Here is a 24,875-nt window from a genome sequence, read left to right on the forward strand (position 1 = left end):
AAGAGTAGGCCTGTCTATCACGTTAAGTAAAAATGTAAACACTGAAGTAAGGAAGTAGGCAAAACACTTGAAGCATAGCTGTATCATCAGAACAATGTCAGATTCTGAAAATAAAAAAATTAAAATACCTCTCCAGATGCTAACATGACTAGCTTGGCCAGTTTCCACCATCTATACAGCGGAAAGTCTAATTAACAGCGATGAAACTAATTGGTTGGATTCTGAATGCAAGTACAGCAGTCATTGTTTGTTTTCTTCTTGGTGTAGGGTCAATCAAAATCAGAGAGACTCTCACCTCAACCAGCTTAACTATGTTTAGATGATCCAGTTTTTTGAGGATGGCGATCTCTTGGTAGACCCTTTCCAGGGGTCCTAAGATTTTGGGCTGTTCTCCTTGGGCTGCTTTGGGTCCTCTGGGGGGCGGGCGACCTGCACACCACCACACACAGACCACAACTTTACAGGACAGTTCAGTTTCTCATGATTAGTCTTGACAAGATGAATGGAAAAGGGATTGTCCATCAATACAGAGATCATCTCTTTTCAGCATAACCTACAATATTTAAAAATTGGAGGGAAAAATACAATAAAGAAACCCATATGCTAGTCTTTGTCTAAGTACAGTACTAATTAATTTAGACAGAGCGACTGCACTGACAAAAGCAAACAGCAAAGTATTTCAAAGCTTATAATCACACAACAAGAAAAAAAATCACAAAATGACTTCCATTTCAAATTTTTTAGCATAAGTTGTGGTTGAATATTTAGTCCAGTGTCACTGAAATACTTTTAAATTAATACTAGATATTTGGTGTACTGTAGCTGTAGGAAAATGTCTGTTAATTTTCCCTGATGTTGATAACTCATTGATGTTGATGTTAAAACTAAACAACAGCTTAGGAAATAAAAAAAACAATAAATTTTGATGGAATTACCAATTTAAGGCGAATATAACAGGTCAATTGTCTGGCCAGAGACAGAACTACAGCTTTAGTCCCATCCACTAGACCTAATGTCTCCCATTCCGTTATTTTCTCTCATCATAATCTACTTAAACCAAAAAAGGGCTTTTTGTTTTGGTAAGATGCCTTATAGTTCAAAATAACACAGAAGACTAAATAACACTCAAAATAAAAATTATTTTTCAAATACAAAAATGAGAAAAGAAGAAGAAAAGAATCATATCATTGTGTTTGGCCTTGCCAGGATTAGAGGCAAAATGAACAGAATAGAATAGAATAGAATGGAATAGAATAGAATAGAACAGAATAGACGTACGTGGGAAACCACATTGCTTCATCAGCCTCTTCTTGGAGACCACCTTCATGGCCTGGGAGAGAGTGGAGAATGACTTTGTCAATCAGCCCTGGAGCATAAGCAGACATCACATACAGTGTGATCACATACAGATGGTTTTAACAGCCAAGGGAAGCCAGAAGAACCATTTATTAAGAGCAACACAAAGAGCTAACCCATGTGTAAAAAAAACTAAAAAATCTCACATCATTACTCAAGACTTAATGACTTGATTTACATGCAGTCACATAATCAATTAACAGGACTAACTTACTCTTATTCCAACTTTAATGACCTCATGTGAAAACAAAAAAATACTGAATGTGTCTGTATGCCCAACCCTATTAAGTCAGGTAAAAAAGTGTTAATTATTAATTATTGGTTATGAAATTGTATTTTGTTTACAGTGTAAATTGGCAGTAAAAACAGGAGTTAAAAAGAGACAAAACATTTATGTTACGCAGTGTGCAAGCCGTTGCCTCCATACATGTTGAATTCACAACAGAGCCCAGCTCAGCCAGACAGCCTCCATTTCTTAAGGTGAGGATCAATCACTCATATTGTAGTAAAGTTGAGTTGTTAGTTGAGATGTTAATGTAGTCAGTAACACTTTCAAAGACTCTCAATGCAGAACAACAGATGATGGGAGGCTGCATGAGAACATCACTCAGCTTTAACAGTAGTATTACAATGTTGCCCGTAACAGTAGGAACAATAGCTGCGGTTCAGCAATAAAACCGAAGACCTTGAACATCTAACGATATACATTGTTGCTAATCCATTTATTCCACAACCACCAGCAGTGCCCTAACTTGTGCCGGCATCAAAGCTAGAAACATGAAAGCTTTAGTGTCAGTTTGGTTATCTGTGCTGTTTACCCTTGTAAAAGGCCAGGGGAATGTCTGCACAGATAAGTCTGAGGCACCAGAATCATCCACGGAAAAAGGGCATCTATCATCTTCTCAAGGACGGCTGCTCTGTGTGTGTGTGTGTGTGTGTGTGTGTGTGTGTGTGTGTGTGTGTGCAAGGGAGGAAACTCAAAGTTGTAATGGTGACTAGTTGAAAAGAATCGGTTTGTCAAACGGAGGCGAGAGAAAGTAATTAGTATTTATCGCATGTCGGCCAGTGGAACGCTGCAGGTTGGAAACTGCTGTCTCTAAAATACTCCGCTGCCAGCTATGTCAACATGACTTGACTTGAGTATTAATGCATGGAAAGGTGGAGCTGCTTCATCTTCTAATATTTCAGTGATGTACAACACAATGGTTTCTTTTGAAAACATTGGTCAATGTGGCTGTGACAGTGCAGAAACCAGGTCTGATGAGAGAGCCGGACCTCCCGGTGTGTATGCCCGTGATCCTAGTCCCTGTTTCCATGGTCCCCCGCCTGTGGGTGTGTGTGTGCTTGTAGGTGGGTGGATATGGTGGGGGTTGAGGCATCTCTCAATGCAAAGCTCGTCTCCCTACATTCATTTGTTGCTTGGTAAATTTCAATTTGGGTTTAACCATGACCCCTCTAGATTACTAATGGTGCCCAGTTGAAAACTGGTACCCTCCTTCTGGCAACTGAGGTGGGCAGGTGCAATTCTATTGATGAGGAGGAGAGACTTTGTACTGTATGTGAACTGGGTGTTGTCGAAGATGAATTTCATTTTTTGTTTCATTGTACGTTATATGAGGAACTAAGACTACTTTTATTTGAGAAAATGCAAAACAAGAAGCCTGAGTTGCTCTGGTTAGGAGATGAGGTTAAGTTGAAATGGTTATTCAGAGAGGAAGTTTTTAGCATGGCCAGTTTCATTGGGAAAGCATGGAAACTGAGAATGGAGAAGCTGTTTATTTGAATGTATGACTTTGATTTGTATGTTTTGATTATTATTTGTTTCTGGTTCTTGTTTGTTTGGTGGAAAGCAATGCCTCTGTGTCTTGTAACACATTAATAAAAATCTATCTATCTACCAATCTATCTTTTTTAGTATTGATCAGGTTTGGCTATTATTTATTCCTTTACAGTGCTGACTATACAGGAATATATGGAGCTAAACTATAAAATTATAACTGTACTGCCACTGTACATCAAGAAAGAGATGTTTTATTTTGTAAGATTTCCTCTGGCTTTGTGTTATTGTACTTACAAGGGGGGAAACTACAGAACCTTGCAACAAAGCATGCATGTGCAGCTTTATACCCAGTAGAAACAAGGTGATGGCATATGGGTATTTTTCTCCTTTTCTCCACTTTTCTCCCTCAGAGTTAACACTTCATTAGTAAGACATATAATCCATACTTTGTTCGGAGCCTTTACTGGAGTTCAAGGGAAGTCCAGCAAAGGCTTAACATCTAAAATACACTATGAGTCTTATTATCCAGATGGGTCATAGCAGTTATACTTAGAGTAAATGAAATTTAACAAACAAGAACCTTGGGATGACTTTCATTAGCTTTGCAATAACGGGCAGCAATAATTGACGAAAACAATCTTTTAAAGATACAATTTAATGGCAATGCGAGCTCAGTTAATGTGATGTTGGTGAATGGTAGCCAAATGCTCAACGACAGCAACTGTATTTTGTAGGAGGAATAAAAAATTATCACATATGACTTTAATTTGCCAGATTGTAGCACCATATTGTAACTGTAAGCTGTTGACGTCATTGTGCCTTTTTTGAATTTGCCAGCAGTCTAACCTGTAAAGACTAAGAACACTGTGAAAGCATCACCTTGAATATGTAACCCCAGCACTGCACCTCTAGCTTGCTAAGAGATGAAAATCTAAATGTTGTGCCCCAGGAGTACAGGTTGAGTGAGCTAACCTTCACTGAGTGTTTACAGAAAGAATCAGGACAAATATTTTGGGCTGTTTTGAGAGCAAATGCAATTTATTGGCCTGTATCATCTGCTTGGAGCCACTTAAATCCCCCCCCCCCCCAAAAAAAAAGTGGATTTAAAATAAATGTCATCGTGCCTTGGAATGAACTAAATAAAATGATTTCCTACATTGCCTGCACAATGAATATTGCTCATTACATTTTGTTTATATCTACAGTATATTTTCTTTATTGCCAAACAGTGTCTGTTTCACCAATACAAAGAGTGCCAATAATGCTAGAGAATATTGTATGAAGCCACAGAATATTGCTTCTACACACACACCCTCTCAGCCTCACTGCTGTTTGTGTGTGTGTGTGTGTGTGTGTGTGTGTGTATGTGTGTGTGTGCCTCGGTTCAGCCTCTCCAGCCACCTCCTGGAAGTGACTTGGAGAGCCAGCCGGTCATTAAGCAAATGAAAGAGAAGAAAAGATTCAGCTCCTGCTTCTGAGAGCAAATCTCTGCTAATAATTAGCTCTTTAAATTCCATGCTCCAGTGATTTTGGATTGAGCCGAGTGAATTCTGCACAAATTAGACTTACTTTAGCCCCCTAAGGCTGCTAAACAGCATCAACACAACTGGATGCCTGCCAATCAAATTGAGAGTATGGTAATTACAACACAGGGTGCAGCAGCAAACAGGCACAACGTAGAGAGTTGCAGTAATCTGCTGAGATGCTACTTGTTTATGCACTGGAAACTAAAACACTCTCTTGGACATTAAATTAAAGGACTTTTCAATGTCTTTCAAGGTTTTGTTTGGTGAAATCCATGGAATCAAGCTTTTAAAATTAGATATCAATATAAGTCTAATTTCTTTTACTAATTTTTTACTCATTATTCTGTCAAGTCAAGCTAACTGCTGCTATATCAAAGCAAATTTCAGTCATTGGGTTTTCAAACTGAATGAAAAAAGCATCCGCACACTCAAATCTGTGCAAGAATCTTTATAATATGCAAGCTTTCGGTCGGAGACCTTCTTCAAGGCAAGTCATTGGGTTTTCCTCATGATGTGAAGTGTTGATCCTAAGACAGAGAGACATCCAGAGAGCTGAGGCATATTGATAAATTTGGGTGCTATATTTGAATAAGAATTAAAAGTACTTTAAAGGCCATCCATTCGTTTTCAAAATCTTTTACAGTCATATTTTATTATTCTCAAATCCACAAACTATCAAGGACTCCCATGGCCTGTAAGAACCCAGTAAAACTAACCACTAGAGCCTAAAGGGGCCTGTGCTTCTTGTTTTAAGATCATCTTTGCTGTGAGTGTATGTGTGTGTGTGTGTGTGTGTGTGTGTGTGTGTGTGTGTGTGTGTGTGTGTGCTGCCCTGTGTGAATGCATGGGTTCATGCTGCGGACGCGCAAATACAATCAATACTGCGTGAAATCAACTTCCATTGCCAGGAAATAGAATCACCCTTCCATCTCCTGCACCTTCACCGCCTCTCTCCTTCTCTCCTGATTCCTGTCTTTCTTATTTTCAGGTGCGTCTGTCTTTTGAGCCAGGCCGCACAAGCATGCAATCTTTCCCTGCAGTTAGGGGCCGTATTCCCGACAGTGACAGAATTAGGGAACATTTTCCATCAATGTCAATAATAAGCATTTCATATAAGAGCACACTGTCGCACATTTCAGCTCATACACAGACAAACAAGCAGAAAGGGAAGGTTGAGGAGAAAAGACACTTGAGTTGGATCATTAATATTTTCATCCACAAGACTTTCCATTCCACCCGCCTGAAAACGGGTAATGGACTCTAACAAAGGGAGGAAGGGGGTCAGTGAGTACCACACAGGGTTCATTTACACCTGGATTTTCTCATGCTATGTTTTATCTCTGAGCGGCTCTGCAGGTCTGCATTGTTCATAGCTGTATCTCATTATGTTTTCCAGGCCGGCCATGCAGACTGTGAAACAGAAACTTTAAATAAGCATGCCCTTGTTATAATATTTTTTCCCTCATCTCATTATGCTTGCCTGTGTCCTTACGTAAACTGCTGCTGTTTACCATATCAGCCCATTTACACGTCAGCATTTTAAAACAGGGCTGTGTTTACCTCTGCGCTCCTGGCTCCAGTTCAAAAGTACACCACCGGAGTTGGCGGATTGTGTCTGCATGAGTAATCCAAACACTTTCATTGTTGTTACTGTACAACACGGTAGCTTATTTATTGTTAGCGAAAAAGAAAAGGCTTACATTTGGAGGGGCTGAGGTTACCTAGCTTTTACATGAACAAATCATTGTGATGGAAATGCTATAACTGGCGTCTTCTCAGTATTTTGGCTTATATCCAAAGTCTTTTCCCACGAAACAACCTCAAAAGGGGCACTTGATGCATGAGCAATAGCATTGTTATAAAGATAGATAGATGAAAAAATGAAGTCTAGGGAGAGTGTTTTAGATGCACTTTAGAGGCATTGGAAGCCAATTTAAATTCCACATTTCTTCCAAGGCAATGGATGGTACTTGACTTTATGAAAAGTCACAGCTAGGGACTGGAGATGGGTGGAAAAAAACTCTGCAGCACCGGTGTGATTCTGTAACGCTCTCCTATCGAGACAACGGAGGCGGAGGGGCTTGATGACAATTCAAAACACAGTAATGACCGTATTGATTGAGGCAACATATCATTTATTAATCAGAATAAAACACTGAATTGCTGAAATGCAAAACTGCTGCTGTGACTTACATAATGTTTGTCGTCGTCCTCATTGTAGGCAAGTTTGACCACACCGTAGGAGCCCTACAGTACAAAAACATAAACAGTACCTGGTATTAAACATGATTCGATGATGGCTTTGTCATTGTGTGGTTCAACTCCAGATCAAAGTGGTTTATCCACGAAATTGGTTAGGACATGAACACAAAGAGGTCTCAGTGATTCTTCAAACTTCACTGAAGTATCACTTTGAAGACAGACTGCAGCACCATACTGAAGGTTATGAAGACAGCATCATTGTGGACTTTTTTTTATTTCATTATTTTTATTTGGCAGCACAGAATGGCTTCTCCCACACACACTGCCCCTGGATGTGTTTACCACCAATATTCACTTTTATTCCTGACTCTGTTCTTTGATAAGAGCAAGCAAGCAAAATGACTCCAAACGCTGACAAAAACACACACATCTGTTAAATACATGATGTTGAGTAATACAGATATCCTGGACAGCCAAAACTGTCAGCTGACTGTTCATGAATGATTGAAGTTTTATTTGTCCTTAGATGAAATTTGTCTCATATAATTATCAAGCTGATGAGTGCCCACACAGTATACATAACAGGACAGACAAAAGTCCATCAGTGGGCCTTAGTCAAAACACATAACAACATACACAGACATGAGATCTCAAAGATTTATGAATGTAGCAACATGTTACAAATGTCACAGCAAAGTCAAATGTCACTTTAATGGAATACATCAAGTTTTTGGGAGATCATTCTGTTGGTCAACCTACCTGCTAAATGATGAGAACAAAAACACCAAAATCATCCATGTGTCCCTGGTAGATTGTTCCAGCTATATGCTCCATGCTAACACTTTAGCATACAATATGTTGAGTCATAGTAGGTGACTAGCATTATTTCAAAAGCGAGAAAATGAGAACTGGTAGCAGATCTAAAGCTAAGGGATAAGTAATATTAAATTATATGTCTGGCAAGTCTGGCAGTTTTATGTTTCTGTTTTGAACTACCCTGGACTACTTTCCCTGTTTCCAGGCCATACTGAGTTTTATTTGTTTTATTTTATTTGTAAAATGTATGAATCTACAGGCCACATAATAAACACTAACAACTTTTTATTACTAAAATATCAGTCTTCTTACATTGGATAATGCTAGTTACCTACTATCACTCAACACAATGGTAGCATGGAGCACTGGAGCGAATGATCTACTGTGGACACATGGATGATTTTAGTGTCTATGTTCACGTATGTATCACTTAACAGCTAAGCTGACAGAAGAGCCAGTCTCCCCAAAAACTTGGTGTATCCCTTTAAACAGGTCAAACCACTGTTGTTTTTCCCAATGCACTTGAAATGGTACAGAGGCGATGAGACAGTGGTAGAAAACTCCTCACCTTTCCAATCTCACTCTTCAGCTTATACTGGTTCAACTGGATACAGTCCTGTGAGGGGAAGAGAGAAGGGGGGGACATTTGTAACTAAAACATCATCACTATCATAAACACCATTATCACCATCATCAGACAAACAAAACCACTGGAGATTGATAGAAAATACACTGCCTTGTTTACAAGAACAAAATGTTCCCTCTGTATGTGTGTGTATGTGTGTGTATTGTAAGTCATTTATTTCTGAGATGTAGGTAACGATGCCGTCGGTAGTTTCTGTTTACTGTCTTCAAATCCATTAGAGTGCTACTGTTTAAATGGCTGATTTGCAGTTCCATAGCAACCACTGCTACAGAACAGAGCCAGCCGGGGGCAAGGCAGAGGAGAGCAGACCCCAGCAGGAGAGAGATGGAGAGATGGAGAGATGGAGAGAGAGAGAGAGAGAGAGAGAGAGAGAGAGAGAGAGAGAGAGAGAGAGAGAGAGAGAGAGAGAGAGAGAGAGAGAGAGAGAGAGAGAGAGAGAGTGAGAGAGAGAATAATGGGGGGGCAGGCGGGTGGGGTGAATTTTACAATGGGGGGGGGCAAAAGTGAATGAGCAGAAACTGTACAGTGTTGCAAGCTCTTTTATCAGAGACAGAAAGAAATGGAAAGAAATGGAGAGAAATGTGAGATGTGCAAGAAATGAAAGAATGTCTGCATGTCTGTGTGCATGATAGAGAAAGAGAGAGAGAGAGACAGACAGAGAGAATCAGATGGAGAGAGGGAGAGAGAAAATGGATTGTGTAAGTGGTTCCCTCATTACAGTGGGAGAGCTATGGCTTAGTAGTGTGAGCCAGGCCAGTGCCTGAGGCTCGCTACTGGAAAAGTGTTTACAGGATGAGAGGAGGTAGAGCACAGTAACAAAAGAGGCTCGCATCGCTACTGTGGTGCGAATGAGGGCAAGGCACCCATCAGAGGGTATAGGGCACGACTGCATTGGCCACCAGGCGCGCTATTGCAGAAGATGTGGCATGATATAGTAGGTTACATAACGCGCTGTCAATATTGCTCGTACATTAGTTTCGGTACCGCAGGAGATCTGAAAATAGTGCCTTGGAGGGTTGTGCACTGTACGGTATGGGGGTGTGTGGTAGGCAGGAATTATGATAGAGGGCAAGAGATAGAAAGAGCAGAAGAAGACTGGGCTTTGGTAGATGAAACACTATTGCAGCAGTACAACCGCAACTGAGGAAAGGATTGCTTTGATTGGCTGAAGAGAGATAAAGAGAAGCAAAAATAGAGCAGTAGGGGATAAAGAGAAAGGCAAATGAGGAGAACTCAAAGAAAAGAACAGGAGGAGGGATTGTCTGAGACTGGATATTGTGAGAACTTCCACTGGGTCCAGTCAGCTGGCACATGCTCAGTGAGCTCTGCACTGCAGTTAATACTCTGTCAGGGCTGATGGATAAGGAGGGCCATGCAGGAAGCCTTAAATACATCAGCCACACGGGAGTGTGCACGCACACACACATAACAAACACACAATCGAACTCATAAATGCTTCACTAGGTCTCAATATATCTCTAGAGGGCTTCATTGATCAGATTGTCACATCAGACTGTTGCTTCGTCCCTACCACTTCGGCAGCGCAGTCCCACCGTCTTTCCTCGGCATGACACACCCATCTCTCCTCTCTCCGTCTCCCTTTCTCACCCTCCAAAACTGCTGTGCAGTCACTTTGTCCTCCAGTCTATCTCTCCTTTGTCAAAATCTCTACATCGCTCCATTGCTCTCCAATATTCATTACTTCAACAATTGATCAGCATCAATGCAAGGCAAATAGATCATGTTCACTTTGCCATTCAAAATCAATGTCTTTGAAGGTAAGGGGGAGGGAGCTTGTGTTTAAGAGTATTTAAGATACAATTAATTAGGCATGACAGATGCTCCTACTGAGCACTTAGTCCTTGTTTTTTTCCATTAGTAAGCAGGCAATGTACAAGGCTTTGTCAGCTTAATTTATGTGCCTTTTAAGTAAAGAAAAAAACGAATTTTCCAAACGAGAGATGGAAAGGAGCAAATGGCTAATAATACTTGAAGCCTGTGTTAACCTACGAATAACTCCTAAATGCAAGCTTTATAATAGCTACAGGCCGCATTCATGACTGATTTATGGTCATGATTTAGGTCAGTTTTCATGTCATGTTGGTTCATGTATTAGAGTATTGTGGTACACCAAAGTCCACATTACAAGGCTCAGTTCTGGGCCTGTTGTTATTATCTATGTACATGCTACCTCTTGGTGAAATCATCTGTAAATGTGGCATTCATTTTTGTTGCTATGCTGACGACACTCAATGATATATACCCGTTAAACCCAATGACCGCTCCCAGTTCCAAACTTAGACGTGTGCTTATCCAAAGTCAAAAGATGAATACGCTTAAACTTTCTGTTGGTTACTGGACCAGTGGGAATAAGCGACTGAGATTGCCTGCCGTGTGTATGGGTGCGTCTCCTATTTCCTATCATTTCAGGTTGTGGCTACGACTGCGCAGTATCAGTGTGCTTTGGGATCCACAATTCTTCCTCCCTCCTCTGGGTTGGCGCCAGATCTGGACGCTCACCCAAGCACTCTTTTTCTGTGTATTTTATTTATGGTCCATTTTGTTAACAATATTTTATCTTTGTTTGCCCAATCTAGGTACCCATTGCAGACCTGGCCGTCCTGGAAGGGGGGATCCCTCTCTGTGAAGCCCTTCCCAAGATTTATTCCTTTTTTTCCTACTGAGGTTTTTGTGCGTTTTTCCTTGTTCTCATTGAAGGTCTAAGTTTGGGGGGGGTGTAGCACCCAATAATGTAATAATTTCCTGAAAATGTAATAACGCCTGAAAATTTAATAAAATTTGCACTTAACTTGATCGAAAATGTAATAAAACCCAATAATGTAATAACTTGACCAATAATATAATAAAAATGTCCTGACTGATATTGTAATAACATTTTATCGATAATGTAATACCTTTCAATATAATAAAACCCAATAATGTAATAACTTGACCAATAATGTAATAATAAAATGTCCTGACTGATATTGTAATAACATTTTTATGTTTATTTTTATATTTCATGTTTGGAAATGTAAACTCTAGGCTTTATGTAGAATTTGAAATTTACAACAGATGGCAAGTGGTACGTTGTTATCAGGCAAAGATGCATTAAACTAAAATCCCTATCAATGGGAAATGAACCCGCCCATACCCATGCTGATTGGTCGTTGTGCAAGGATCATCCATTAGACCAGAGTGGATCTTAGATTAGACACCATCAGAAGATTTGAGTGTCATAACATATCAGTATGACAGTATATGTCAACTGACCACTATGTCACTTGACATAGAGGATGATGTCAATTTGACATTGAAAGTGACATAATAACCCTTTATGACCAGGTGGAACAAACATTTATGACTGGTTATGTATGTTTATGTCAGGTGTCATGGAGTGCGTATGTAGGTGTTATGAATGCTTATGTATACCCGCTTCAAATGGATGTTACCGAAAGTTGTTTTGTTGGATTGTGGTTGTTTTCATGAGGCAGTGTTTTGTTGGAAATCCGTGGTATAGAGAGTGAAGAGGAAGGTTTAGGGAACAGTTACCTGGGCTCCCCAGTGCTGCTCAGAAGCTTATCTGACCTGGAATGGTCTCCCAAGGAGGAAGTCCATCACCCACTCAATAAGACCAGGATGTAGCTGCATGTCCCTGAGTTTCTGCCCATGTGCTCAAAGTCTGCACTTTAACCTAATAGTCATTCTTTCATTTGAAATCCAATGTATATAACATTCTTAAATTCTTCAAATAAAGAAATTCATAGAACTCTGGACTGAAAATTACTACAATTATTACAATATCAGTCAGGACATTTTATTACATTATTGGTCAAGTTATTACATTATTGGGTTTTATTATATCGAAAGGTATTACATTATCGGTAAAATGTTATTACAATATCAGTCAGGACATTTTATTACATTATTGGTCAAGTTACTACATTATTGGGTTTTATTACATTTTCAATCAAGTTAAGTGCAAATTTTATTACATTTTCAGGTGTTATTACATTTTCAGGAAATTATTACATTATTGGGTGCTACAGGGGGTCTCGTTTTCATTTGTTGTTTCATGTGAAGCCCTTTGAGGCGGTAACTGTGATTAAGGGCTTCACAAATAAACTTGACACTATCCTGTTTCGAGTCCGAAACATTATGTTTAGGGTTGAGGAGGGCATATAAGCGTTATATTGTATGTTTAACCATTTGTTTGTGGTGGTTTTCTGCAGATTACAGTTAATCCTCAGATTAAAACAGGACACAGAGAAATTACTATGGCTTAATGCTCATCCCACTTCCCACAGAGAGAGAAATGTATTGAGGGGGTGAGTGCAAGATAGAGTGAATTAAAACAACAAAAGGGGATGAGAAAATAAGAGAGAGTGAGAACCCAAGGACTAGTTTCCTGCAACATAGAGCAAGGGGGTTCCCAAACTTTTTTCATATCAAGGACCGCCAAATCCACAAAACCACACTTTAGATACTAGCCCCCCCTGGAACTCCCTCTGTGGACCCCAGTTTGTGATGCCTCTGTTTACCTGCCCAGACTGTGGAGGAGGACAAACTGAAATTCCCCAAAGAGAGACAAAAACCCCTGTCAGCTATAACTAAAAAGTGCCCTCACCGATCATTCCTCGATTTGTATTCCTCCCTGGTCTTAACATGTCAGTCAGAACTGCTGGCTGTGCAAGCAGGAAATGTTGCTCTCCCTCCAGTGTGTCAAACTGTATCCCCGGTAAGAGTGGGGAAATACAAGCAACATGAGTCCTATCTATGGTTCAGTGAGAAAGCTGCAACTCCATTTTCAGATAGGAATGGATACAGTGACAGGTCCGCAAGTCAGTAACAGCAGTCTAAAATTCAGAGGGGTTCCACATCCTGGCAGATGTCATGAATTCTTAATGTTCACTGTGAAGTGGAAAAAGTCAGGGGAAAATGGAGATTCAAAATTCACCCACAGCCACATGATAACCATCATATTGTGATGATATGAAGATATTTTAATATCATGACACACATTTCTGCTGTCTAAATTGATGATGACAAGCAAATTTTACTTAAAAACTCTGATAAAAATGAGGTATCGTAGGAATATTATTTGAATATTTCTGTTTTGTTTGACATCACACCTAACATTACCATTCGGTCCAATGAGATGAACATTAATTTGATTATTTAACATGATTTTGCATACATGAACCATATCGTGATATATATTGATATCCAGAAAAATCCTTATGATTATCGTGATATTGATTTCAACCATATCGCCCAGCCCTAGGCTAGCACATATATTATAGACTACAATTGCCTCAGCAGGAACAGTTTTAGGTTTCTGTCCATGATTGTTTAACTAGAAGTAAAGAGTGCTTAATATTATTCAGAATCTGATAAGCATATGCAAATGCAGAAAATCATCACTTAAGGAACCAAGAAAGCTCAAGTGGCTTTTCATATTCATGGAATAGCAGGGGCATTTCCATGCAAAGTTTGTAATTTGTAAAACGCAAGCTTAATATGAGAATGTGTGTACCGCTGAACATTCTTCACATCACATGCATCAAACTAAAAGCCTGCAGGCTAGATCCGGTCCACCACAAATTTTGATTGGGTCTGTCTATCAGTCTGGGTTGTCAGTTCACTCTGGCCTGGCCAATTGCATCTGCAGTTAGTGAGAATACAAGTCCCAGTAGCCCAGAGCCATTACCCCCTGAAACCTAGGAAAGTTGTTGCTGAAGGCAGATAGTTTCAAGAGAGGTTCGACACTGGGCACTTCTTTATTGCATGTAAAGAAAAACCAGAGTGTCTTGCCATGACACCATTCTCAATTCCACACAGAGGTACGCTGGCAAGCAAGTCAAAATGATGCACCGATTCTACAAGACTGGAAGTTTCCAGTAGAACAGCCAGCAAAAGGAAAGACTTTACCTTTACCAGGCTTGCAGATGAAATGTGGCTGTGCAATTCAGTTATAATGTGTCACATAACAGAGCGCATCAGTGACCTGAATCTGAAACCACAGAGTGCAAAATGCACAAGGAAAACTTTAGCAAATGAAGAGCAGCATATGTGCACAAACACAACACACTCCAAGCAGAATTTAGAATTATCTTAACAAATGTTGATTCCAAACATTATGTGTCAGTATCATACACATAAAACATCTTGTTGTATGGACAAAAAGGAGTTTAAAGGAGTGCTCTTAACTGATTTCAATATCACATCATTTTGTTGCCCGCCACAGAAATTGTACTATGTATTAAATATCAGTGGCAGCAGTATCTATCATACAGACATGAACACGTGGGGGCACACAAGTACAAATGCAGAGACGCACACAAATGCACCGAGGGTTTACCGTGCCAATTCATTTACTGCCCCCCACCCCCATCCTCCACTCCCATTATGGCGTGTCCAGCGACACAATGCCGCGCCAGAAAGCATTTAATATCTGCCTGATGAAATAGTCAGAAAGCTGCTCTGCAAAGCCTGGATCAGAACACAATAACCTTTGGTGCAAACGCCGTCCCTACACCTGTGGTTAGGAGTACGATACCCATCTCAGCTCAGACACAGAGGCATGGGAGAAGCATTCAAACGTGGACAATGTGTTCATGTGATGTGTGCTCCAAGTGCTGATTATTTTACACACCTCCTCACTCTTTGCCTTTTCTTCTCATGTTCTCCACTGTCCTCCCCTGCATTTTTTCCTTTGTCGATACTTGCTTAGTTGAAATTAAAATTCTATAAATAGCCAAAATGGGCTATTTGCTTTGTGTATGGTGGTTATAACAACTGCTTTCATAAGCACAATGGAGCTGCTATCTCTCAGTTTGTGTTTTGCTCCCTGCTATGGCACCACCTGTCACACCCAACGGCAGAAATTTATGTCGGCAATTGCAAATCAGAAGGTTCCCATGACATGATTTAGGCTCTGGAGGGAATTTTAGGAGGGTTGGAGAAAATTTGAATCCGTGATCCGTGAGATTCGCGCTGTTTGATTTCAGTGACATTAGTGATCTTAAGCGGTCATTGCTATAGTGTTGCTGCACTGCACTTCCCAGAGAACAACAATCAAACAGTGCAGTGTGTGTAGTACTGTGATGTCTTTTTCCTTGGATTTTCTGTTGATGTAGCTTCTGTAGGTGGCACTCTTTTCTTTGTCTGTTCAGCCATGGTGGCTATCACTGCTCATGCTAACTACCCAGTTCTTCCTCTGTTTATTCTAAACAAACTGGAAACGTTAAACACATCACTTCCTCTGTGCCAGAGGATTTTTCCCAGCCAAAACGTACCAAACATTGGGTATTTAGAACAGTAAATATATAGGTGGATATACGTAGATATAGGTGAAATCATCAGTGTTATATCAACACTATTGAGTTATATCATTTGTTTATATGAAAACTTCAAGGATGATTGATTTAAATAAATATACTGCTTTAAAAAACACACACACACTACTGTCATTCCTCTCACTATTATATCAAATGAAAGCCTCACCTGAGTGTCTGATATTGATACACGTTTGGACTCCACAGTGGGCCTGCGGGCCACGCGGGGGGAGATGTGGGTGTAGCCTCCTCCTGGTCCCGACAGGTAAGTTCCCCTCTCCTGCAGCGACATCTTCCTCCCAGACAGGTGAAGCCGCGACGGGTAGGTCCTCTTGGCCTGAGCCCCGTCATGCTGCGCCCCGTTCCTCACGCCGTTGGTCGCCGAACCGCCCGACTCGCTCGTCGTCACGGCAGCCATGATGTCCGTGAGACTGCCGATTTGTTCGTCGGAGTCGGGGTCCGGCCTCCCGCAGCCAGGGTCAATGCTCATCGCCATGGCGGGTGGAGAGAAGGGAGCGGTGTAGGAAGAGGCGGAGGGGAGGATAGCGGGGAGCGCGGCCCACCAGCATCAACGTGAGCCGGGCCAGCCTGAGGTAGCTGTGTTCAGGGCCTCACCGGAGCTGGAGAGACAGGAGGAGAGAAGGTGTGAGCTCATCTACAGGAAGAAAGATGAATCAAAGAAAAGATGAGCATCAAATACCTCTCCAAAGAAATGCTGGATTGGGGTTTAGGGAAAAATTAAGAGCAAATATTTGAATGCTTTAATTGAAGTAGAACCTTGAGAGATCATTAGAGAATGTTTGCTTTCTTGGAGCATTATTAAATCAGGATATTTATACATTTACTAAAATAAATCTTTACTTCCTCAGCCACTGGAGCAACTGCAATAGTGCAGCACTGTTAGTGCCAAACACTTTTCTTACAGTTTCTACTGTTAGAAGTGCATGATGGTGTGACAAATCCTCCCAAATAGTACTGCAAAATTCAACAAGCTTTGTAGCTTTCTCATATTTCAGACTTAATTCAAGATATGTCATTTTGTGAACTGGATCTTGCTCCACCATAAAATGTGAAAGACGTATTATTGCACTTGCATTAAAAATTATTTGCCATACTGTTATATATTTTTGTCTGGCCACATCTTACTACATGAACGTCTGTGAGGGCAGCAGGTAACCATGACGAGTTTAGTCAACCAGACAAATCAAAGAGACAAAATGTCATCTCTCTTTCTCTCCCTCTGTGTGGACGTCGGTTTTCCAGTGGCCTGGGGGGTCAGCTTACCTAGGCATGAGCTCATAAATTGAAATAAATGTGCCCACGATGAAACATAATCTAGATCCAGCACGGTTAATTATGATCCATGCCTCTGGACGTGGCTCCCTGCATCCCCCACAAAAAATGCTTGTGGGTGGACACACACACACAGAAAAAGATTGAAGGTATTGTGTGTGTGTTTGTGTGTGTGTGTGTGCGCGTGTGCAAATGTGTGTACATGATCCAGACATTTACCATGATTTGTTTATTGTGGTTCTCCCCTTTCATCTCTAATGAAAATCAAGTCAGTGGCAGATTGTCATGGACGGGGAGAATCAAAGCCTGCTAGTACAGCTGGTTCAGGTATTGTTCCACAGATGGAAGAACACAGATATGCAAAGTGAGTCTAGCCCAGTCATCTGAGGGATAAAAGGAAATAAAGTACCCGGAATTCCTAATCCTCAAACAGCATCCCATTTAACAGCAGGAATCCGAAGCCTAGAGGTGGATGTATTTTTCCCAAATATATATTGGGTCAATATATATCTGCCATGACAGGGAACAGACCGGACAGAAACAATGGGTGTGAGTACCATAACCTTGGCTACACACACAGTCAGCTCTCTGAGAATGAGACAAGAGGTTTCCAGTAAATGGGCCATCTTATTCTATTCCTGAAATGTGTCAGGACACAACAAGCCCTCCGTGAAGTCAAAGGCAGAACTTGATATTCTGAAATAACACAGTGTTCCACTTTATCCAGGGGGGTTCAATCTAATTCATACACATGCCGCATCCTACACAGTCATGGCTCAATAACAGCTGGAGTATATCCACAGAAAAAATGTGTCTAATTACCTTTGCCTGACATGCTGGTACAGATGACATTTACATACAAAACACCATCAGATATACACACACGCCACATGGAGATGCATACAAAAGCGCACAAAGAGAAATAATGAAGCGCAGCCACTGAACTTCCACAGAGAGGAAAGCCATTTTCATTCATCGTTGGAGGGAACACAGTCATGCCTATTGAATTATAACTAAGTGGCAACGCTATATGTTAGCACTCTGGTGGCAAAATGGTGCATTTGTGTCTCTGTCTTTCGTGGAACACAACCCGTTAAAACCATGTCCATAAAGTCTCTATTCATTATGCAATGATAAAGTGAAATGGCATCAGCAGTGTTCTAGTCATGAACTGAGCATCAGATGTATGTGTCCACCCCTCCATATCAGTTCATTCCCAGTTGTGGGAGCACGGCCACTAGTTGCCCATGACTACCCCATCACTGACGAGACCTTTGACTGACATACACATACACACACACACACACACACACACACACACACACACACATTTGCACCAACAGCTTAGCTTCAGTGTTCAGGTGATTGTTGTTTTGGTTCATCAAACTAAGCAAAAACAGTAATTAAATTCCCAGTGCTGGAAAAAACTGTTAAATGATAGCAATCGGGGGAGATGCATTGTTTAACTCCTGACTCATATGAAAAAACACTGGCCGTCACATTTTGATCATTCTGCTCATAACTGGTGATTATGTGTCTCTGCCATGAAACTGGTTCTCTCCCCAATAGCACCGCTCAGCTTGTCTGAACGCGTGTGGGCTATTCAAGCACAAACAACTGTCATGGTAATGCAGATTATGACAATATATATAGGCTGGGAGTGTGGGGGCTGAGGGCAGGAGATTTTCACACTATCACAGCATGCAATTCCATATGGTTATACTGTATACGGTTGACAAGTCACATCTTCTGTTGTTGCTCAAAACTGGGAGGCTGAGAAGTATCCTGCTACCAACGCCTGCGTGGTCTGGGTATTAATGTTGCTTGTACTGAGACTTTCATTTGGCTAGAGCAGCAAGTAAAGACACATTTTTATCATTGAGAACTACTTTTTTTCAATGTTTTTGCACAGCATATTTATTGGATTTTCTTCTGTTTTTGTTTCAAACATCCACCCCCATTATCTTCCACTACATCCATGACCATCTCTGCCTTCAGCTCAAACACACTCCTCCCCTCTGTATTCATAGTTATGAAGCTACAGAGTTTTGATGTATTGTGATAGACTTACGAGTAAGGTCAACTTACTTTCATTTTTGAAGGCTGTCTGAATAATGAAAATTTTGGGCCATGAGGGATAACTGTTAAGCTTGATGCTTTCTAATGGAAGCTGAAAACACTTCTTTGGTGAAATGGGCACTGGAGACATGTATTCTTTATAGTTTGGAGCCAAGGCTCTATAAGAAGTCTGTCAGTTTTTAAAAGTGTATTTTTTAGGGCTGGAGAAGTCGAGTAGTGAAGATTTCATCTCAATAGCATCAGCAAATTCATAGCAGGCTTGAACGAATCAATAGCCAGACACCTGGGACGCTCATATCTGCCAGATTTGAACACATCAAAGCCTGGCGGTCTACCATCCAGTCCTGCCATGTTCTAAAATGGTCATTCATTACCTTTTGTTTTGGTTACTGTGAGAAGTGACACAGTATGCTCTAAGACTTCCTCTAAGTTATTTGGGGCTTTGAAGTGCATGCATTTTTTCAGGAAAAAAGGTCCTGCCAAATTATCTATCAATCAGGTTTTGATAAGAACAGGAACTTGAAGAACTTCAGGAATTTTTCAAGCATATAAGACCATTTTTGGTCCTTTTTGCCAGAATATATTTAATATAGTTCAGGATGTCTTGGCTCTATCAGCATAAATCTGGGACAACAACTTTAAGTATACAGCCGATTGAGCACAAACTTTTCCAGGGCTTGGGTACAATGTCATACTTCACACTCCAAGTATGCAATATTGGAATCGGCAACCTCTGTAGTTAATGACCTAAAAGGCCTAATCCTGGTATAGCCACAACACAGCCCCAGTTCAACTATTTCTGAGGCTTTTCTATAATACTGGCACTAGCAAGTCTGTAATTCCTATTATAAAATAATTATGTTCATTACAAATGTAATAAACTAGGTGAAAAAACAACTGGCTAGCCTAAAGGAGCAAGCTGAAGAAGCAACTTGGCTGGAAAGCTTGGGTTTGCAACTGCTATTAATGGAAATACTAAAGATTTCTGCTTGCTTCAAGTAATCTTGATGCTGCAGTAACTATCTTTCAAGCTCATGCAATTACGCAGTTTTATTCTTTCATCATCTAGTAGGTAGAGCAAAGCAAATTGAGAAAAAGAAAATTAATAACAGAAACAAATGAGAGCCTTTTCTGAATAAGAAGTGTTGTTTTCAATCATATGCCATCTTTCCCCTGGTTTAGATGGAAAGCAGATTCAGTGGAGCCAATTACAGTAAGAGGGGAGAGTGGGGTGTCTAGGGTGAACAAATGAATCCATTTGGCTCCATTAGAAAACCACTTTCACCCTTAACCTTGCCTCAATTTGTCTCCCCCATTATTCTGTTGTGTGCAGACAGCAAACGGAGATGACCAAGGCCAAAATCAAAATGAAATCCCTTATTTACTGGCGGACGAGGCAGAGAAACTCAGGAACCCAAGCCTTAATAATGCCACCAATGAGAATCGTTCATCAAGTGGATGTTCATTTATATTGGTTTTGCAGAATGAGGTTTTCTTGCTCCATCTCTTCCTAGGTCCTTGACAGAGCGAACAACGTTGCATCAATATATTCACCAGAGGGCTGAAAGCCTCCTAACTCTGTCTTTCAGCTACCCAAGTCAAAACGCACGCCTGTGACCTTGCAGACTTGGAGTGAATTAATTATGTTTTCTGAGAAAATACAGTCTCTATCCACAGAACTAGTATACTGGTAGTTACAATAGAGTGGAAGGCAAAGGCCATGTTGAAAACCATTGCTTGGTTCTTTCTTTCTCTATGGGAACCAGCAGTGATTTCTCCCACAAAATACGTCTTATATGTCATCCCAGCATGTAATGGACTGTGAAATGAAAGAGTTCTTATTTTATGTGTTGCGCTCCACCTTGTTCAACACATCAAGGACAAAGGCAATCAAATCTCATTGTTCGCCGATTATAGAAATGTTGTGCAAAGACTTGATTGGAAGACAATTTGCATACTGACATGTTTAACCCAGCTGATTTTTTTGTAAAGAAATCTTTTCAAAGCCACCAAACTGCATCATTTTTGTTTGTGTTGCGTGGTCAGAGGCTTGTGTGGATATGATGGATATTGACTAGCTGTTAGCTCCTGAAGCAGAACACAGCGCACACTGATGGACAGCATACTGTGGCCACTGTGTCTATTATTAACTGACTGTTTCCTTTGAGCACAACATATTTGCATTGATCATGGCACAGAAAACACAGCTCTAGGATATTTTTGATGAGGTGACCAGTGTCCTTTATGGAATGTGTGCATGTCTTTGATGATTTATGCCCTATGGGTTGTTAGCATTCATTATTTTAACCCATGGACACTGTGAGCCACAAACTGTAAGAACAGGGAAAGAGTCACAGAAGACAGCATAGAGCATTACATTAATATTTACAGCATTTACAGAGATTGTTGCCCGATTTTAGCAGGTTAACAGGTTTTCTGGATCATCTAGAAAGCCAACACTGTAGGCTAAAGCTAACATGCAATGTAGCTTTCTTGTTCTCTTTCACACAAAGTCTTCCTGTGTAAGATCAAGGATGAAAACACCTCCGGATTAGGCGACCTTTCAATGAATGCGACCACAAGGAACGGGTACATTCGGATCGGCTGTGAAATGGATGATGACCTGCACATCACTACCATACACGGACCTGAGAAATGTACCGCCAAGTAATCTAACTGCACTCACGGTAAATGTCTGCTAATCAAAAGAAAGGCAAAATAGACTATGCCTTCCCAGGCAGTTCAAAGCATGAGCCGGATCTTTGAGCTTTGATCCCTCCTGGGCCTCACAGATCATAACAAACTAGAAACATTTATGGTCCTTCTGCTAATGCCAAGGCAGAGTGCATATATCTGACTCTTCCATCTATCTGCATTCCAGTGGCTGGGTCACTGCGGGGTCCGACAGGCGTCTGGGCACCGATCAAAAGTGAGCAGTAGACCCAGGAGGACCATTATAGTAGACTACAACAATAAACCCAGCTCCATGGTGGTGACGCCTCTATTAGACCCTGACTAGAGCACAGTGGGTGTGGACAGCTTTATTATCCACACATCACACCCTTGATAAAAAGTATGTCATGTTGTTCAGCAAATTGAGAGTGTATTGTGGATCTATCATCTGGACAGATTTGAACAAACGCCTCAGTATTTGAGGGGTTTGACCGATATGAGTTTTTGAAGGCCAATACCAACACCGATATCTTTGCACTGAGGCTGATAGCCAATACACGGCCTCCAGTATTCAATATCTTAAAATTGCAAAACATGACAAAGAGTCAGTGCTTCCCCCCAGATTTCATTGTTGGCAGGGTGGGAACAGCATTTATACGATGCCAAATGATATACCAAATGATAATAAAACTACATAAAACCCCTACTAATTAAATTCTTTTAGGAGGTTGACAGCTCCTAAAAAGAAAATACAATTTTATTACAGGTTGATGTAGCTGTGGCCAGCGAGGAACCTTTATCACACTGGAGGTGGATAACACTAGCCAATATCCGATATTTAATAAAAGCCCAATATCGGCCCGATATATCATCAAACTGATAAATTGGTCTAAACCTCCTCAGCATCATGTTTACAACACAGAGCTCCTTTAATACAGAAATATAGGACACTTGTTTCCTTCAGCGCCACTCTCCTCAGGCTTACAGGTCGATCAGGTCCATTTGGTTACCTTCCTCTGTCACATTTCATCTCGCTCAAAGGGAGGATGTATCGCATTAGGTACTGGGGAGTAGTGGAGGGGAGGGGGAGATAGTTCAACAGGAATGTCAGCCGGCTTTTCCTGACGGACGGTAGAAACAAGCCTGACCAGGTGCTGGCAAGCGTAAAACCATAAAAACACAAGAGAGGGAAAGCAAAGGAAGGAGTGAAATGAAGATGGACTTAACACAAAAAGACTTGAGATACAGCTTGGATGTGCCCTGTATAAACAGTGAGGACTAAGCCTCGGAAACACGCACAAATGCATGGCTCTTGCGTGTGTGCACACACACCTTCCCACACAAATACACCCACACATACGCTTGGTGTCTTTTTCAGCCCCCTTCACACACATGCACATTCGTATTAGCTTCCCCATGTTCCTCCTGTTGTGGTAGAGAACAGCTGGCTGTGATTGTGCCTAATCATGTTTGAGCGAGCCTCATTCGTATGGAGGAGAGCATACAGTATCTCGGGGCCTCCAGCGATAACAGAGGAAGGAATCCGCTATGATCTGTAATAACAGGAAACTCTCAACACTAGAAATGTTGATACATGCATATAATGTCCAGGACACATTATTCATTATTCATGGAGGAGGCTGAATGACCACATCAGTAGCTGAATTGGCCATGACTCACCGGTAAATGGCAGCAGCAGTTGTTGCTAAAAGCATCGCTGCTATAAAAAACCTTTAGCCTAGCATTGAGTCTTAAAATCATATTTTTACTTCATGATGAGATAATTTCACTTGCTTTCCAGTGCAAATCAACTTGCTTAAAAATTGTCTTGAATCAAGTAGCATTATCTTGATACAAGTGAAGTGATCCGACTTTTTTCACTTGCTCTACAGAAAACAAGATTTTGAGACTCAGTCTAACTCTCTGTCTAGATGTCAGACAAAACTTTGCTGAGCATTCAAAAAGAACATTCATAGTTGTCTTTATAAATTTCAGGGCTATACAGGTGTGTTAATATAGGAATATATTATGTTCTTGGGTGGAATCTTAGTAAACATTTATGTATATTTCTATGTATTTATAGGTTTACATGTCCTGCTGCTGCCTCAGTGATGTAGTGCTATATATTGCTGATGGACAACTAAAAGTGACGACACAGAAACCCAAACTGCATGAAGCTCATATCAGTCAACAAAACCATCTATTTGTAAATGAACTTCAAAAATCGGAGGAATGAACACTGTATTTGCAGTACTTTCCAGTTGAAGACACTTTCCTGTGTTCACCTGTCACAGACTAATCCCTGAAATTCTTTAATTCAATCCACGGCATTAGCTGGCAACTGAATGAGACGCAACAACTACCTTTATCCGTGAACTTGTTAAACACATCCCTGTATCCCTGTACAGCCAATCACTGTGCCGGTGATAGAGAATAGGCACCGGAGAGAGTCCATGAGCAGCCATCAATCTGCCTGGACTGAAATAGACACTGGGACAATCCCAGCCAAATCCAGGGCTACCCTCTCTGAGGCTGGCTGCCTCGGGCAATAATAAGTACAGGATTACACGGGATATAAGCGTTCAAACTGGCAAGTTGGATGAGCCAATTATTTCTCCTCTACTCACACTGAGAAACGATCTGGAGATCCCCACATGGCTGACCTTCCAAGAATCCCAGAAATGTCCCACTGACAAAGGACCCTCTAACAAGACCGGCCCGGCCCAGGATCGCCCCCTCCAGACGACAGACAGATGTTGGGAGCGTCAGACTTTCTTGTGGAGGAGTGGCTACGCGGTGAGGCGGGGGCAGACCTCTGCGGTGGCTCTGCCCTCTGTCCCTGTGACACTCCTCAGGAAGGTCCAGTAGGATGACCAGCTAGAGCTACTAGTTGACCATCTATTTTTAGACAGGGGTAAGCCCCGGGCTGGGCAGGAAACGGATAGTGAGAGAGGCTGAGAGGGTTAGAGAGAGAAAGAGTAGGAGACAGATCATGCAGCCAATCCACTGTCAATTCATCCAACTCTATCTAGTTCCCATTCGAGGCTTTTGATGCTTTATTCCCGTCCTCAGCAGAGCCACAACTGCTCATACCACACGAGGCAGGATTAATCTGTTGCTGCTGAAAACGAGAAGCCATCTATCTTTTCCCCTACGTCCCCCATGGA

At 41.2% G+C, this 24,875-nt stretch overlaps 1 protein-coding gene across 1 annotated transcript in view; it reads right to left on the reverse strand.

The window, feature by feature from the left end:
* Positions 1 to 24,875, reverse strand: part of camkk1a (calcium/calmodulin-dependent protein kinase kinase 1, alpha a) — a 57,107-nt gene that overhangs the window by 20,961 nt on the left and 11,271 nt on the right. The window contains exons 2-6 of the mRNA XM_071521608.1: positions 15,833 to 16,283; positions 8,249 to 8,296; positions 6,856 to 6,909; positions 1,279 to 1,330; positions 296 to 429 (exon numbers count right to left, since the gene is read on the reverse strand). Coding sequence (XP_071377709.1) covers positions 296 to 429; positions 1,279 to 1,330; positions 6,856 to 6,909; positions 8,249 to 8,296; positions 15,833 to 16,159 — 615 coding nt within the window. The 5' untranslated portion in view covers positions 16,160 to 16,283. The remainder of the gene's footprint in view (positions 1 to 295; positions 430 to 1,278; positions 1,331 to 6,855; positions 6,910 to 8,248; positions 8,297 to 15,832; positions 16,284 to 24,875) is intronic.

Source organism: Centroberyx affinis, unplaced genomic scaffold (genome assembly GCF_046629955.1).
Source record: "Centroberyx affinis isolate AG114_WGS23_722 - 3 ecotype Tasmania unplaced genomic scaffold, CSIRO-AGI_Caff_v1 ptg000900l_1, whole genome shotgun sequence".
Lineage (NCBI taxonomy): Eukaryota > Metazoa > Chordata > Actinopteri > Beryciformes > Berycidae > Centroberyx > Centroberyx affinis.